The sequence below is a fragment of the Pholcus phalangioides genome, unplaced genomic scaffold (genome assembly GCF_987345545.1).
Source record: "Pholcus phalangioides strain wild (caught in Gottingen) unplaced genomic scaffold, Ppha-v1.0 ptg000042l_1, whole genome shotgun sequence".
NCBI lineage: Eukaryota > Metazoa > Arthropoda > Arachnida > Araneae > Pholcidae > Pholcus > Pholcus phalangioides.
The window spans coordinates 20,070,536-20,087,771 of record NW_028301628.1 but is presented as its reverse complement, the minus strand read 5'-3'; the positions used below and the strand labels follow the sequence as shown (position 1 = coordinate 20,087,771).

General features: G+C 40.1%; 1 protein-coding gene across 7 annotated transcripts in view; it reads left to right on the top strand.

Moving 5' to 3' along the window:
* LOC149064613 (transcription factor AP-2-epsilon-like) overlaps nt 1-17,236 on the top strand; it is a 117,132-nt gene that overhangs the window by 55,088 nt on the left and 44,808 nt on the right. Inside the window, exon 1 of one of the 7 annotated variants that reach the window (XM_089254605.1) lies at nt 8,262-8,964. The exons of 4 other annotated variants lie outside the window; for them this stretch is intronic. In XM_089254605.1, the coding sequence (XP_089110731.1) occupies nt 8,809-8,964 (156 nt within the window). In that variant the 5' untranslated portion in view covers nt 8,262-8,808. Of the gene's footprint in view, nt 1-8,261; nt 8,965-17,236 lie in introns of those variants that run through there. 2 more of the 7 variants (XM_089254599.1, XM_089254600.1) reach the window with 2 other exon arrangements.

Below are 17,236 nucleotides of genomic sequence, written 5' to 3'. Positions count from 1 at the left end.
CCGGAAACCTCCCTTTGCGTACGCCAATGATGCTATACATACTTTGTAACTCGAGAAGTTCGTATTAAAATTATTAAAAAAAAAGAAAAAAAACTTATGGCACAAGATATCTGTAAATTTTGGTGATTTTGTTGAACCAGAAAAAAATAACCAATAATTGAAATCCAAAATGCTCGTACTAAATTGTATAAAATTATATTATATTACTAATTTACACGTATTATCAATCATCACGTATTTCCAACAGATTTTTACAATCTGTCCAGGGAATTTGTTAGTGAAGTAGACATCCATGCCCGAACCGGGATTCGAATCGAAACCTGCAGTCAGAAGCTTACCACTGGACTGCCAGGCGCAGGGCCGCAACTAGATGCTTGGTCACCCGGGCAAGCGCGAATTTTGAAGCCCCCTTGTAATGTTGACGTGAGGTTTCAGAATGAAATTTGCGAGACCCACCTGCTTCCCCCCCCCCCTTGTTGCGGCCCTGGCCAGGCGCAAGAATTATCGATAATATTTGAGAAAAAAAAAACTGAGGGAATAGAAAAATGAAAAATGTTCATTAAAAGGAAGGATATTTTTCGCCATAGGAAAGCCCGGGAAGCCAAGATCATGCACCAACCCCCTTAAACATGCAAACTTTCTTGTCACTGTTTCGTAAATCATTTTATTGTAAAAAAAATGCGAAATTGAGGAATCGCACAAAACATAGTGAGACATAAGAACATATTGTTCTCGAGTAGCTAATTCCATAGTATTTATTACGTAGTATTTCTGGGCGCTTACTCGAGGAATTTCATACTTCACAATTCCTTTGCCAATTTTTCACACATTGAGGAACTGAACCTGCCACAAACCTGTTGCATAAAGTCAATTAATGACTGATACAGGCAGGAGCGTACGCAGAATTGACCTTTGGAGGGGGGGGCACAAAAATTGCTACCAGAGAAATTTCGAGTTTTCACCTTCATAGAAGCATTTAAATTAACAAAAATTGGTTAAAACGGCATTTAAAAGTTTTATTTCTATATATATTAATTTTTTCTACCGAAATATTAAGTTTTTAGTCGGCTTCGAGGTGGGGGGACTCCCATCCTACGTTTCTGCCCCGAGGGGATGATATCACCTACTTTGGGAAACACACTGATGCGTGTTCGTAAAGAAGACACGAGAATTTTGACCGCTTTGGCGCATGACATCTGGTCCTCGGAATGCGAAGAATGAATGAATGACCACTTCTCGTCTTCGAAGCCCCGCCTTCGAGTCGATTTCTTCGTACCAGTAGGAGAATGACGGGTGCTCATTGGAGGGAAGTGCTCGTCGGTATTGTCTTATCGTGTGGGAGTTTTGTTTATTTTTACGGCTCTCATTCATACGACGCTTTGCCTTTGTCACGGTTTACCCATATAAAGCGGTAGTTCTCAAACTTTTCTCACTCATTCCCTATGCTTATTTAATAATCTAGAATAAGCATAGCAGTAACGTTTCTAAATTAATGACCAAAATGGTCCCTAAGACGAAGAAGATGCGACATATGCCGGTGCTTCGTATCACGGTTCACGGTAACGGTAACTTTTCTCACTCACGCGGCTCTCTTGTCTGTTCATGGTTCATCTGCGGATCCTTGGAGTAGTTTATTACAGTGTTTCTCAACCTATGGTCCGCGGCGATGGTATAGGTGGTCCGCGAGAAGACTTGATAAAATTAAAAAATATCATTACGGAAAATGTCGGGAATTGCGATTCTACGGAATGTGAAAAATACGGGGTTGATCACTAAATTTAGTCACAAAAATTAAATTTATTGCCTTAAATGAAATTCGCTGGTCACTGCTGAAATTTTTTCGGGGGGGGGGGGTGACCAACTGCTAAAAAAATCGCAGTAAACAAAAATGTATTTCACGGGGGGAAAAATATTCAAATAATCAGATGACCATATTTCATTGAGGAAAAATACGTTAAACTGGGATCTTGAATAGAATAAAATACGGGACATCGCCAACTGTCATCAAAAACGTTGCCAGAAGTAGGCAGAATCACCAATTGTTATTAAAGTAGCGGAAAAAAAGTTGAACCGGAAAAGTATGTAAGATAAATATTTTTGTCATAATTATCATAATAAATGTATAATTTATATATATCATCAAAACGCTTCTCATGTTCATAACCACACTAACAAATTCAATATTCATTGTATTAAAAAAAAATCGGAAAAACCAAAATGAAAGGAATGTCCCGTAATACGGGATACAAGTGGTTCGTCAAATTGTTTCAGACATGTTACCGGCACTTGGGTACAGAAAGGTTAAGAAACGCTCGTTTAGTGGATATTGTGCATTCATAAAAGAACCACTTCAAAGCATAAATAGGCACACGCATCACTATTTCCAGCTATTTTAGCCGCGACGCACACTTTATGAAACATTGGACGGACAGCATACGGGGCTATTCAGAAGGAATCACCCGGTAAAAAAGTGAGAAATATTTTTTTTTACCCATTAATTGGCAAGCGTTAAAATATCCAGAGGAGAATAATTTTGAGGGGTTATATAAAGCAAATTTAGAGTAACGAATGCTATTTCATGACAAGTGAAGTCACAGTGAAGTCCCTGTATATATTTTGTATGTATTGTGTATTTTAGACCGGTGATTTCCAAACTTTTCGAAGCTCGACCCCTCTTTTGACAAACATTTTATCGGCGACCCGACCTCCATACATGAAATGATCATATGTCCCAGTTTTCCGGGAAGTTCTCGAAGTTCCAGGAAGTTTTTTTTTAACAAAATGTGGTTTTTTTTTCAATTTCCGTAATCAGTGATGAATGAAATCTAATTAGTTTTCAATATTTATTTTCCAGAACTGTTTTATTATGAAATTTCAAACTACCCCACATGTTTTTAGTCTTGAATCCTGCGAACGGTGTGATCAACACATCCGCAAGTTAAAACGGAATGCCGCATCGTAATAGTGCACAGCATTTGAAATCACTGTCCCGAGACTGACTATCTCGGAACACCGAGAAAAAAAATTGTAGTGGTCCGCGGGACCAGTAGCTGAAAATAAGCGTCCGAGTGGTGTGGTGGTAAGATGCTGTAACAATATAAGTCCTGAGTTCAAACCCGAAGGAGGATACAGATAAGATATTTCCCCTAACGAACTTGAGGCGACCACCAATGGACAGCAGTCTTCATTTCCAACGCATCTCATTAATGGCAGTAAATTGCAATATGGTGTCAGAGTTGGTGTTTGGTGAAGCAGTAGCTGAAAATAGCCCGCCGATACATTGATCGAGGAAGAATCTCCTATGGGAGAATCGCCAATCCTCAGTCGTTTTATATTGCCTCAGCCGTTTAAATGTCGAATGGTGATTTTCGTTCGCTGTAAAAAATATTTAGAAAACCGCGTTCTTAGCCGAAATTCAAAAATTTATGAGCGAAGCTGATTTTGATAAACTGCGTGTATATATACAGGGTGATTCAAAACTCAACGTACAAACTTTTGGGGGAGGTAGAAAACACAAAAACACCAAATAGAATCACATAGGAATGTATGACCGGAAACCCCCAACCTGATCAGCTGGAGGATAAACGAAGATGCAGAAATTACAGGCCAATAATGAGCGGGAAAACTATTTAGCGGTACTTTACACGAGGACAGTACGTGTACACGTGAAGTTTCACAACAAACTCTGACACCGACCTCGTCGCAGCTGCAAACGTCCGCGAAATGCCGGGTATTATTGAAAGGGTTCGACAACCAATGCGTCGCCGTTGTGAAGCGTGCATAACTTGTGGATGGCAAGAACTTTCAGCACTTTTGTAAAACTTGACCTGTACACGTACTGTTCTTGTGTAAAGTACCGCTAAATACCTACCCGTTATTAGCTTGTCATTTCTGCATCTTCGTTGATCCTCCAGCTGATCAGGTTGGAGTTTCCGGTTATACGTTCCTATGTGATTCTGTTTTTGTGTTTTCTACCTCCCCTAAAAGTTTGTGCGTTGAATTTTGAATCACCCTGTATATACTACCATCTGGTGCCTCAATCCTTTTGCATCCATTTGATGGATCAATATTTTTTTGTCATTTCATGCCATCCTAATAAGAATGAAGACGTGAATTTATGGCAAGACATTTTGTTTTAATTATCTCTTAATTAATGTTGCCGTTTGAATCTTAGCCAAACATTTAGTATAATATCTTCTTAGAAAGAAATGTCTTTTGCAGAATGTTTTCTGAAAATGTAATTAGAAAAAGAATGTCTCTTTAAGCCTTGTCTTTCGATAAAGCCACAAAATCAACAGTTGTGGTTTAAATAATGAGATTTAAATGCAGTTCTAAGTGTTTTGTATAGATTTTTGCACCCCTTAGTGGTATATCACTCTTTTAAACGATAATATATTTAAGAAAATTATCATTGATTCAGAACGGATTTCGTTTATCGGACCAGTAAGTTCTCATATTCACTGCTCCGTGGGACTATACAGTGACTTTAATATTTTTTAATTCTAACGCTGAGTGCAGAGTGGATAACTTTGTAACCAAACTCAGAGGTCACCATTACCAAACGCAGATCCCAGTGCAAAAATATTATCGGGAATATATATTTTATATGCGAAAATATTATTAGTAATATCATTATTCCTTCGTAGGAAAAACAAGTTTAAAAGATTTGTTAAATTGTTTTTAATTGGGTTGCTGTATGTTTTAAATATATGACATCCATATTTGTTACGGGCATCTTTTTCTCCTCAGCCACCTCGCTGGGCATTTTGCCTGTTGTGGTGTTGTATTTGTACTTGTATTTGAATATTTATGGTTGCGTCACAGCCGACCCCCTCGCTTTATTGTCCAAATTTATTTTTCAATTGCAGTAGTACATACTTTCTATTACAGCGAGTATCCCCGGTGTACTCCACACACTATTTTAGTCCCCCCCCCCCCTTCTTCTCAATATTTTCAATGGCTTCATTTCATCATCAAAAGATATTTATAAACGACACACACTAGTGAAATATTAATTGTTCATATTCTAAAATTTTTACATTTTTCTCATGTTTTTGTATTCCTATGTTTACGACATGACATTCCCCCCCCCCCCCCCACATTCATACATTACTCATCATTCTGTTTGGCTTGAAATATTGATTATTGTGCATCGACCCACACTTTGGGAACCCCTGTTTCAGACAATTCTCGATTCTTCCCCCACTTCAACAGACCAATTCTTCTTCTTCTTACTTGCTCCACAATTCTTCTACATACTTCTTCTTTTGAAATCCCAGGCCATGGTCTCCGGCCCTTATGAGCCACTGGGCGCACGTGCAATTTTTCTCCCTAGACATTGATTGGGTTCAGTTATCCATTTTCAGTCAAATGGCTTGTACCTTACATCGACTTGAAGGAAGGCTATATTCATGGGGAGAACGATACGTGAGATTTGATGCTTGCGAGTACGAGACGGGGGGGGGGGGGCACTCCTATAAACCTTTACCAACTTTTTTTTTCCGACACAACCCTGCCTCATTTGAGGTAACGGAAGAAAGTTGCTTTGCATCAGTCCGGGTTGGGAGTGATTCTATCTCTATCCACTATGTCCTATAATACGTACTCGTTCGGCGCGTCCCCCGACTCGATTTTTCCTCCGGTTCATTTCCATGTCCCCGTCATCAAATTTAATCGAAAGTCATTTCTGAGGCGAATGTCGCAATGTCACAGCTGTAATTCTCGAAACGAATTCAAAACCGAGGATGTTTCGTCTCGAGGATCGTGTCTGGGAACAGCAGTTGGATTCTTGTGCTTCGCCCCCTCTCGGATGACTTTTCTTTCGCAAAGGCGCCTCTGGCGTCTGCTCGAGGTAAGTCGGGCCTCCGGGGCTCCACCTGACGACGACCATCAACCACTGGCCCTACCCGTGAACCAAAAAAAGTAAAATAAAATAAATAAATAGTAAATGAAAATGAAAAAAAAAAAATAAAAATAAGAGAAGAAATGGATGGGGTTTTGGCGTTGTGTTCACCTTTCTCCGTCGCAACCCCCTCCCCATTGTAGGTAATGGTATGTATTAATGTACGTTGGATGCACACGCGGATAAGACAGGTAAATGAAGTGGGATGGGGGGTTGTGACTAGCAAGCACGCAACCAGAGGCTTGGCTCAAGACATTTTTCTACTCTTCTTTCCCCCCCTCGCACGAACATACTTACGCTCATCATCATCTTCTTCTTTCTCCTCGTGTACCTGGATGATGATGATGATGCCTGCCGAATGTTGTCCGAGCAAGTTATTAGGTATCCACCAGCTCGTTCCTGCAACTGGTGACTAAACCTGTCCGAGACAAGGGTTGCCGTTCGCCAACTGTCGCGCCAAATAACTCGAATCACTCCCGAAATAACTAAAAAAAACAAAACAAAAAAAAACCGACAAATATCTGAAAAATCATAAATACGCGTTTGACCTCTCGTGTTAATAATTGCGATCCGCCTTAAGGCATCGCGGATCATATTTGTGTTCCGCTATGCGAGCGAGGCTAAAATACCGCGCTGGAGTAGACAGACATTCGTGGCCAATCCCTTGAAAGACGATCACGATCGTTTCGGTAAATTCCGAAGATCTCATTCTGACTCAAATAATTTATAAACAAATAGGTTCCGGACAGAAATAGTCAATGTGGTCACCCCCCCCCCCCTTCTTCGAAAACATCTCCTACAATTTTATTCTTGTTTTCTAGCGCATGTACAATTTAGTAGTGGTATCACAACTATGAATGTCAAAAAAGGGGAGGGGGGTGGGGGGTGCCGAATTCACACAATCTCAACCTTTCTTTTTCGAGCACTAATTCGTTACTCCCTTCAAGCAGAAAAAATTCATTCAATCCCACTTCGAAATGTTATATCGTTTTCAATCAAATAGGCTTTCTTCCAGTTTTTAGCAGGTGCAAAGTAAGAAGTATAGGAGAAACGTTCCATTGAGAAGAAATAACTTTACAAAAATATCTGGGCTTGTCAATGCTTTAAAATAAGGAGGCGAGATATCTCGTCAATGCCTCTTAAAGGGTTAAGCTGCTGGGAGGGGGGTGTGGGCAGTTTTTAGTTGCTGCTCCGATATTCTCTTATTATTCTTCCTATTCAAGTCGCATTCGTGGATTGTTGTGGTTGTCTTACGATACTGGACACGAGCGGTGCTCGTCACTCGATAAAGATCCCCCTCCCCCCGTCGTAAAAAGATTTTTCTCCGCTTTTTTTTCGTTGACACTTTTGTCCGTATCTATGTGCTCTCCCCCCGAATAAGATCGCATACTTGAATGGGGTTGAATGGGAAGACAATTTCATATGATAGCCGCCATCGTTCAAGAATATAAATGTATCCCATCGAGAAGAAATATAGAAACGGTGGAATAAATTTTCCGATCCACCGTTACCCAGATCTCTCGTGGGCGGGCTCGTATTAACGAGCTCCCAGGTCGAAGCACTTGGCCACTTCGGGGTCATTTGAGATCCCCAGCCCATTTTATATTATTAAAAAAATGTCTGACACATAAGCATTAACCCTCCAGCCGAGGGTGGTTTTTGAAATTTTCTGTACGAAATCGCGGAGTATTTTTATCACCCCCCGCGAAATTTAATAGAATACGTGAAACGCGATATTCACGTTGTCCACGGCTAGAGGGTTAGTAAAAACCTTTAGTAATTTGGAACAGTGTTTCTCAAAGTGTGGATCTTGGCTCTTAGGGACATCGCCAACCTTTGTCAGGGGCGTCGCGGTGAGCTGGAGATATTGAGTTGTGATCTTATTTATGCTTCAAAGGTGTTCTTCTATCAGTGAAACTATTATACTATTCTGGGAAGCCGCAAATAAAACATGAATTGGGCAAGGGAGCCGCTGGTGACAAAAGTTTGAGAACCACTGATTCGGGGAGGAGGGGTATGAGGGTTCTTCTTCTTTACTCGATCGTTAAGACAGGCAGGGTTCGAGGGTGATGTGTCGGAAAGAAGAGACAACTTTTGTAGATTCATAAGATCGTCCCGTATTTTATGGGACAAAGTAATTTTTTCCACATTATCCGGCTCTTTTGGAGGGTGTGATCGCACCTGTAGCCTTCCTTCTGTGCCCGCCCGCACCCGTATAAAGATCGTACTGATGATTAGAAAGGATCCCGATCCAAAAGATCACGTTCGAGAGAAGATGCACTCTTCGGAGTGACCAACAGTCAGTGAAACAGAACCGCCTCCAAATGGACACGCTCTCATACGAGACTGTATTAGTATTTCGAACGGGACCGCGCGACACGCTTTACTGACTCTCCGATGGATTGATTCCTTGCCCCATCTTTTCTGTTGTTGCTGTTTGAACAAATCGTGGTAATAATTAAAAGCGAACGAAACAGAAAGCTTTTTCAAGAGGGGCCGGTCGTAAAATTAGCGCTGAGTCGGCGTAAAACGGCCAAATTTGTGCGTATGTGTGTGTGAGAGAGAGAGAAGATGCTGCGGCCCGCGTCGACGCAACAAGAAAACGACGACATAACAGCTCCTCGCAGGTGCATCATCATCATCACAGGTGCCATCATCATCAACAAGTATTTTTCGGCCGTGTGTTGTACGTAAGCTGTACTGTGTGCGCGTGTGTACATGTGCAAGAGTACGAGGATGCTTCGTTGTGAATGTATTCGCTGCTGCTGGCTGCCCCGAGGCTGAAACGATTCCTTTCTGTTTGTTTTGTGTGTGTGTGTGCGCGCGTGTGTTTACGTTCGAAAGGAGAAAGGCGCTCTCGGTCGGTCAGATTGAGACTATAGAGGAGGCTTCTTTGGGTCACACGGATGATGGCCCAAATGAGCCCCCTGCCGGCCCACGACAGCCCTTCGGGCCAGCAGAAAAGGAAAGGGGGCACTCCGGACGAAGAGGACGTCACCGCCGCCGATCATCCGACGGTCAAAGCTTCGGATATCCAGTCTGCTTTTGCTCTCATCGACGAGGTCAGTCTCGCGATTAAGATTATTATCATTATTATATACATATATATATATACTCCCCTCATCCCCCCAAAACAAAACCTCGTTTCCGACGTTGTTTGCGGACGGGCATTGCCTTTTCCGTGTGCTCAGTATTTTTAAATATTTTACCTTAATTGATACCTTCTCACCGACAGACACGTCACAGTTTGCCGATTGACATTTAACATTAAAACATTTAAATTTAACGATCACTCAATGCTTATTTTGTTTCTTCAACGGAATCGGATTAAGCCAAGGATACTCATCCTTTTCATGAGCGTGTGTTACTTGTAAGACTTTGTAATCGGTTGCGGGACACTATGTAAGTTAATTTTTTTTCGCCAAAACTTCCAATCAGGGCCGCAACTAGATGCTTGGTCACCCGGGGCAAGCGCGCATTTTGACGCCCCCCTGGTAATACTGAAGGAGAGGTTTCAGAATGAAATTTCCGCCCCCTCGGGTCTAGCACCTAGGGCACGAGCCCCGCCTGAACCCCTCTAGTTGCGGCTCTGCTTCCAATACGTTGATGGAAACGGCAAATAATAATGGTTAGTGGTGTCTCAACTCCGGGGTGCACAACCTCCGGCCCGCAAATGGGTTTCATCCGCCTCTTTAAACGCATCGGTACACACAACATGATAAATACCTGGGCTGACCATATTACCTTCATAAAAAAGAACCGTAAATCGAGATCCATATTTGATATCGTCAATTATCGCGAAAAAATTCTCACAGGCAAGTAAAGTTGCTGAAGGGCTAAAATTTCTGCAAAAATTGAAAATAGTGGGAAATAAAGAGGGCAGCAAGTGTCCCAAAATGTGTAAAGATGTAACTCACCAAAAGAAAATATGTTTGATAAATATGCGAGACAAATATATTTTTATATGATTACAATTAATTGTAATAGTGATAATTATCATAATACAGTCGAATCCCGTTTTAACGAATACCATTAGAGCGAAAATCTCGTTTTAACGAACACTTTTCTGATCCCTCAAATAAGTATGCTTAGGAACAATGCTTAACAACCTGAAATTCCTTTATAACGAAATTTCGTTATAACGAAGTGATTTCTCCGGTCTCTTGGAGTTCGTTATAACGGGATTCGACTGTATAATTTATGTCATCAAAATAATCTCAATTCTTAGTAAGACTTGTTAAGACAAAGAGGAAAAATGGGACATTTTTTTTTAAAAAAAAGTAGGGTGAAAATTGCGGGAATGTCCCGTAAAATACGGGTCATATAGTCATAAATACAAGTTTCTGGCCCGCGAGTGGCAGAAATACCACTTATCTGGTTCGAGGACTAAGGTTGTGCCCTCCTGCCGTGGGTCAATGCAATACATCCTAGATACATATAGATACTCCTAGTATCTATAGGAGGTATTGGCCAATGCACACCGGGCGTACAGCCCTGAATCAAACAGGGGTCGCTAACCACTGAAGATTTTGTTTTCCATCTTGAATATTTTGTGTTCAAAATTTTATTTTATTTTATTATTGGCAGCGCTATTCAGTGATTTTCGTGACGAAAAGACAGAAATTAGAAATGTTCGGGTTCGGCCGGAGGTCCCCGAACTCGTTAAGATGTCCTTCATGAAGATTATCATTTTCCCGCGGAAACAGCGCCACCCGCTATAAATTTTGACAGAATCCGGAATTGACGATCTCACAGTTATGACTTTCACATTTACAGGGCTCCCACTCATCCTACATTTTCTAATTTTCCTACTTTTTTGGTAAAATGTCCTACTTTTCCTACTTTTTACCAAAACCTATCAACAGGGGCGTAGCCAGAAATTTCGTTCGGGCCGGGGAGGGGGGAGAACAAAGTGATAGAACAGTGGATTTGGCCATCTTTTTCCCTTTCTCCGGTCATTTTCTCACATTTCGGGGGGGGGGGGCTACAGACACCCCAAGTCCCCCCTTGCTACGCCCTTGCCTATCAACAAAATTCGTATTAACATGTAATCTTATAATTGATTCTAATTGAGGGAATCATCTATATAATGCCAAATAATATATATGTAGTAAATTTCAATTAATGATTCTGCCAAAGCAGAAATTGTATCGTTTTTAAGGTTATTTGGGGGAGGGGCAGGGTGTATGTAGACCATTTGGTGGTTTAATTAACTTTTCATTTACTTAGTTTGAGGGTTCAACAAGTAGTGATTAAAAACATCTGCCTGGTTGAAAGAAAAGTAATTTTGTATTTACTACTTCATGGTCTTGGACAGTAACTAACATTTCATCATTCAAAATTATGGTGTACGTTTTGTGTATAGGTGACATAATAGTTTGCATAACAAAGCAGTTGGGTGCATAGGCCAATTCTAGGTTTTGCGAATTCTGATGCTACCTAACATTCAATTGTCTTCTGTGTTTTTTGGGCATGCAGGAACATAAACAGTATTTACAATTGCTCAGCAAAGGGATAGAAATTAAAGTGTTTAATTTGTCAAAAATAATGACACTGGCATTGAACAGTAAAATGTCAACAGATCCCTTTTAAAAAAGGGATGGACAACGCAGTAAAACCATCCGGTGTACTTTGTATTACATCGAACCCTCCTGTAATTTACACATTTTGCACTGCGCTCTTGGAAGTGGTCTCGAAAGAGCGTCATTTTTAAAAAACTTACATATCTTCATAATTTGCTGTGTGCATTGTCACAGAGAGTTGACAGATTGGACTGTGGAAGACTCCAAAAAAAAAAAAAATGTAATATACATCGTGAGGAGAGACAGAAAAGAATTATGTATCTGCGGTTGCTAATATTCTATTTTGGCCAAAAATTGTTTTTGTTACCAAGTCATTTCTGCCATTTTGCTTTGGTTCGAAGCAATCTTACAGGATACTAAAATAGTGTGCTATGGGGGAAATTTTTTTTTTTTTAATTTTTTACGGATTTTTTTTATTATGCTAATGGTCATGCTGCCTAGGAGGGGTAACCAACCCCCCCCCCCCGGTCCTCTCTTTCTAATTTTTTGAGTGGGAGCCCTGCATTTATCTACTTACTTTTTTACTTCTCTTACTGTACTTTACTTCCATTCATTAAGGTAGGTTCGGCTTCGCGGGCCCCTTCAGGTGGCTTCAATGACTACATTTGATCCTCAGACCACGGGTTCAGAGTGCATAGATCAAATTTATTTGTTACGGATTAATTTTTAAATCCTTTCATTCGATATTAATTGGTACGTTGTGTGAGCGAAGGCGAAAGAAGACATCTCCGTTGACATTGCACATATAACCAATGGCCGCCGCAACAAATGTCATGGCGGAAGAATGTTGATCATCCACGAAGAGCTGGAACTGAAAATCAAAATTCACATCCAGATAGGAGAGGAAGAAGAATCCAAATGTGCGTGGGTTACAGTTACCTACTTGATATAGCTCCGGTGGAATTCCCTGTACCCTTCGGAATTTCGTTGATGTCGGATGTTTAACTCGAGGACCCTTGGTCGAATAACGGAGAGGGAAGGGAGGAAGAACCACTAAATCTTCATGGGGCCAGGGGTCTTCAACCTTTCAGACATTGCGGGCCAAAAATTAATTAAACTTTCCATTACCCTTAAAAATTCTGAAAATTATTACTCTTAACAATTCTGGAAACTCATAGGAATTCTAAAATTACTCACTAATGCTGCAATTATTTCTTTCAGTAACTCCGTAACTATTTTTGTGATAAAAATTATAGATTTTCATGAATTATGAAATTACTTTTTTTCAATAATTCCAAAATTATTTCTTTCATTAAATTGTTTTCTTAGAATTTCTGTACATTTTGTAAGAATATATACCGTTTGGATGTCGGAGGCCTTCTTCCTTGAAGCACGTAATGTTAAACCTTGGTACGCGCTGAAATTACAAAGAAAAAAAAATACAAATATTACTGCACAAATAATATATGAGTATTTTTTTAAATATAAATCATATAATTAAATAAAAAATATGAAAATAATGGCACTTTTTTTCTTTCTTTCTTTCAAACCGAGCACAACTCAGGTCTATCACCATCTATGGGCGATTTACTACCTAGTGAGTTGTGCCGGAAGTGTAACTGTGAGTGTACTTAACAGTCTGAGTGCGTATGTAGTGTTGTGTTTGGGATTTTTCAGTGCTGCCATATATATCACAGAAGTGAAGTGAGTGATGTGTACATTTGTGCTGTTTGTACGTCTGTTGCTCTCTGTGGCGAGACTTTTTAAAGGGGGATCGGCTTGCATTCGCTTCTTGAAGTTGGGAACCACACAAACCCCCCCCCCCTACCCCGAACCACCCCCTACAGCCGACCACTGCTGTGGCGACGGTGGGGTTCGAACCCAGGACCGGGAAAAGTAAATGGAAACATTATTTAGGACCGTTTTTCTGGAGCAAAATACCATGCTTGGTTCCTAAGAAATTGGACCGGCGCCTAAATATATAGTTTTTTTATTTGTCAAGCTTTGAAGCACCCCAGTGCTCGATGCTTGTGCCCGATTTCGTGCTCGGAGCACTTGATCAACGTTCCAATTGAATATTTTGTAAAAATTGCATTCAAGAATTGAAATCATTCGTATGCCAAACTTGCCGTAAAGGTGCTCTTCTTTTGATGATGGGTACAGGCAGTGCTCGCGACTAGAAAAAGGTTAAAGACCTCTGCTATAGGGGATTGCATTAAAGATACAACATCCGTGATGTCACCAATCGCAATACCTGCCGCTGATGAACAATAAAATATTTTCCTACCTCCTCCATTAAGGAAAAATTCCCTGGATGAAAGTTTTTGTTGGACGCATCCCACGCTGTGTTTTATGGATTTCATTCCTTATATTTACGTTGGAGGAACGCCGGTGTCTCGGGGAGGAAGGAATATGATCGAAGTGATTGAAACTTCGACGGAATGGACCACATGAGTTATTAATACACCGTCAATCAACTGCTTCGAGAAGGGGATACCAGTATCGTTTAGGTAAGGGACAATTCCAGGTTGTGGTTTCACAGGGAGTTTTTCACTAACAGGGTTGCCAATAAATGGAATATCACGGGGTCGTGAATTCTAACACAATTGATACGTTTAAAAATAAATACGATAGACACGTGATGGGATAAATCGAGGAGCTCTTCATACTTGGTTAAGACAACCATAATCTTCTTATGTGTGTGTGTGGGCAGTGTATTATATATTTATTTACTAGTTTTTTTCTTCCGTGTGTATGTTTTTATATGGGGTTGCTGTATTTTGGTAACATTTGACATTCATATTTTTCGTAGGCATAATTTTTTAAGCCACCTCGTTGGGCAATTTGCCTGTTGTGGCCTTTGTATTTGTATTTGAATTAGGCCTCTCGACATATGTAGCCTAAATGGAATAATAGGCCTAAAAAACTGTTCTGGCTCCGGGTCTCCTTAATTCTTTAAGCAGTCTAGTTAATGTGTCAAATGCACAGGATTAATATTGAATCTGGAGAGATTAATATCTTGTTTAATCTTGATCTGCTTTAATTCCGTCACCCCGAAATATCTCGAGTTCTTAACACGCGGATCAGGAAAATTTTAAAAACCGTTTAAAGGGTTAAACGGATGTTTTATTTTTAGAATTTAATCATTATTCTATGCGAAGTAGCTATTTTCTCAGAATGGTCAACGGCCCCCAGCAAAAAGCTCGGAAGGCCGCATTTGGCCCGCTGGCCAGGGGTTGAAGACCCCTGTCACAATCATACGCATTGCCGTAGTCATAAATCAAGTCATAGTCAGCTATGAAGTTTCCTATCCTTTTCCTCAACCAATATCTCATGACGCTACTAATATTGAAAATGTTGTGTCGCTAAGCATACACCACCTAGTTAGATGCATTTATAGTAATTTGGTACGTCTCAGTGGAAGATAGGCCGACACAAATGTTCCATCATTCCTCTTTGTGACGTGCTCAGGACACTCTAGGATGCTGTAATATCGGTCGGGATTGTGCGGGAAAAGTTCGTTACGTTAGAAGAAAAATGTAGCACGTTTTGCCGTTCGGAATCGGTTAGGAAAAAAGCGCCCTTGTGTACCGTGGTACGACAGAAATGATCAAGTAAAATGCTTTCAAAACAAAGACCAGAAGGTATAAGTTCCATGTTTACTTCCATTTCATCACAAAATGATAGATAGATAGATAAGGACCGATCACCAAATGGCAAATAGCATCAGCAATCATTTCTTCGTGTGAGCGCAAGTTTTTTTAGTAACATACCTCACCTCGTAAAGCCTTCCGAAAGTAAACTCTGATTTTTTAGCAGAAAGTGTTTCAACGTAAATTATGGACATGAAGCCAACGTAAAGGGCCATTCAAGTAAAACGTCTGTAGAATTTTAGCCATTTTTGAACTCCCCCCCCTAAACCCGCCAGCAAAAGAAAGCAAAGCACTACCCCCCTCCCCTTCCCTTGTCAGCAAAATTAAGTAAACTGGGTCTAAAACCTTCCTATGACCCCCAGACGAGTACACAGGAGCATAGGGGCAAAACATAAAATTATAATGCAAATTATGTGTAATATAATTTTTGTAAAAAAATTAATTAAAAAACACTTTTATATGTTGTGTTAATCAGTTTTTGTTAATTTTGAAGCTTTTTGAAAGCTAGTAACTTGAAACTTTTCTGGAAGACGTACCGCCCCCCCCCCAAAACCTTCGATCCTCCAGTGTGCCCCCCCCCCCAAATGAAAACTTAAAAACATCCCCGTCCCCTTAAAATTTGTCAGAATGCGTGTTCTGTGTGGATCCTGACGTGTTTATGTTGTAGAGTTGTCCTTGTTTTCGTGTACAACTGGTGCTACTACTACTAAACCACACATGCTTCTCATCCATATTCCTCTGCAGAACTTCTAACGAATTGGTGCATGTTGAAATGTGCATGTACGTGTCGTGAACTTGACGCGAAAATTTTGTTTTATTGCAATCAGGGCTGGATTAAGACGCTTGACAACACTAAGCACTTCAGGGATTTTGGTGCCCCCCCCCCCTCCCATTGATTGCATTTCAGCGATTTTTCACGTTTAAAGCAGTGGTTCCTAACCTTTTTTCCATCCCGCATCCCGGCTTACCTTCCCGCACACCCTTGGACAATTTTACAAACTGTATTAGTTAATATTTAATTCTGGCTTCTTTTTTTCAAATAAATTCAAAAACTAAACTTAGGCCGGTATTACACTATAAAAGTTTGATAAAAATTATTTTATAAAACTTGAAAAACGCAACCAATAAGTACATGTGTTACATTCGAGCGAACTTAACTGATCCGCCTATTGGTTGCATTTTTCAAGTTTTATGAACAAACTTTTATCCAGATTTTATAATGTAATCCCGGCCTGTTGCATTCGAACAAGTATAATTGATGATCTTATTGGTGGCATTTTTCAAGTTTTATAAAAGTACTTTTATCAAACTTTTAGAGTGTAATCCCTGCCTAAAAGAAAGGTTAAATCAAATATCATATTTCAGAAGTAAGCAGAATAATGATGTGATAAGCACACATTTCATTTATTTGAAAGCTTCCTTTCGCTGTTTCTTGAAGTCTTTGACGACATCTTCAAAACCAATGCTGCGCAACACACATCCGCTTCTACTTTTAGCGGAGATGAATCATCGAGCCTCTGTATTGTTCTGCACATTTTTGTTCTAATGCTTGACATAATTCCGTCGTCAAAATTACAAAGTTGCATTTCTGTAGCTTCTTCATTGAAATTTTGCTTGATTCATCATATTTTTCTTAATTTGGAATTCTAATAAGTTTTACATCTTATATTTGTTAGAACTGAGCAAGAGCCAAAGAAACACAAATCAATGTCACTATCACTATTTGTGAATTTGCCGAAGTGTACGTTTTTGGAATTTTTCCTTTCATATTTTCCAAAGAGCTTTGATTTCTACCTTTTGTTCTACTCTTTTAAAAACATTCGAAGATATTTTCTCCCATTGAATACTTTTTATAATTTCCAGAACCGGCTGGAACCCCTGAACCTTAGCATGATCACGATATCACCCACAAGTACTGTACCTTATTTTTGGTTAATAACCATCATCGGGTACCTTTTCTTTCTGGCATATTTTCCGAGTTCGTTTGCAATCTAGATCTGGTAGTTTTCCCCCTTTAGCTTCTGCGGTGGGTCAAAACTACACAGTTGATCCACTTATGGTCCATATACTAGTATACCCGCATTTCATGTCCTTATTCTGCATAACTTGGCTCTTATTCGGTGTCTTCTCGACACATGGGATCACCCGGCCAAGCCTCG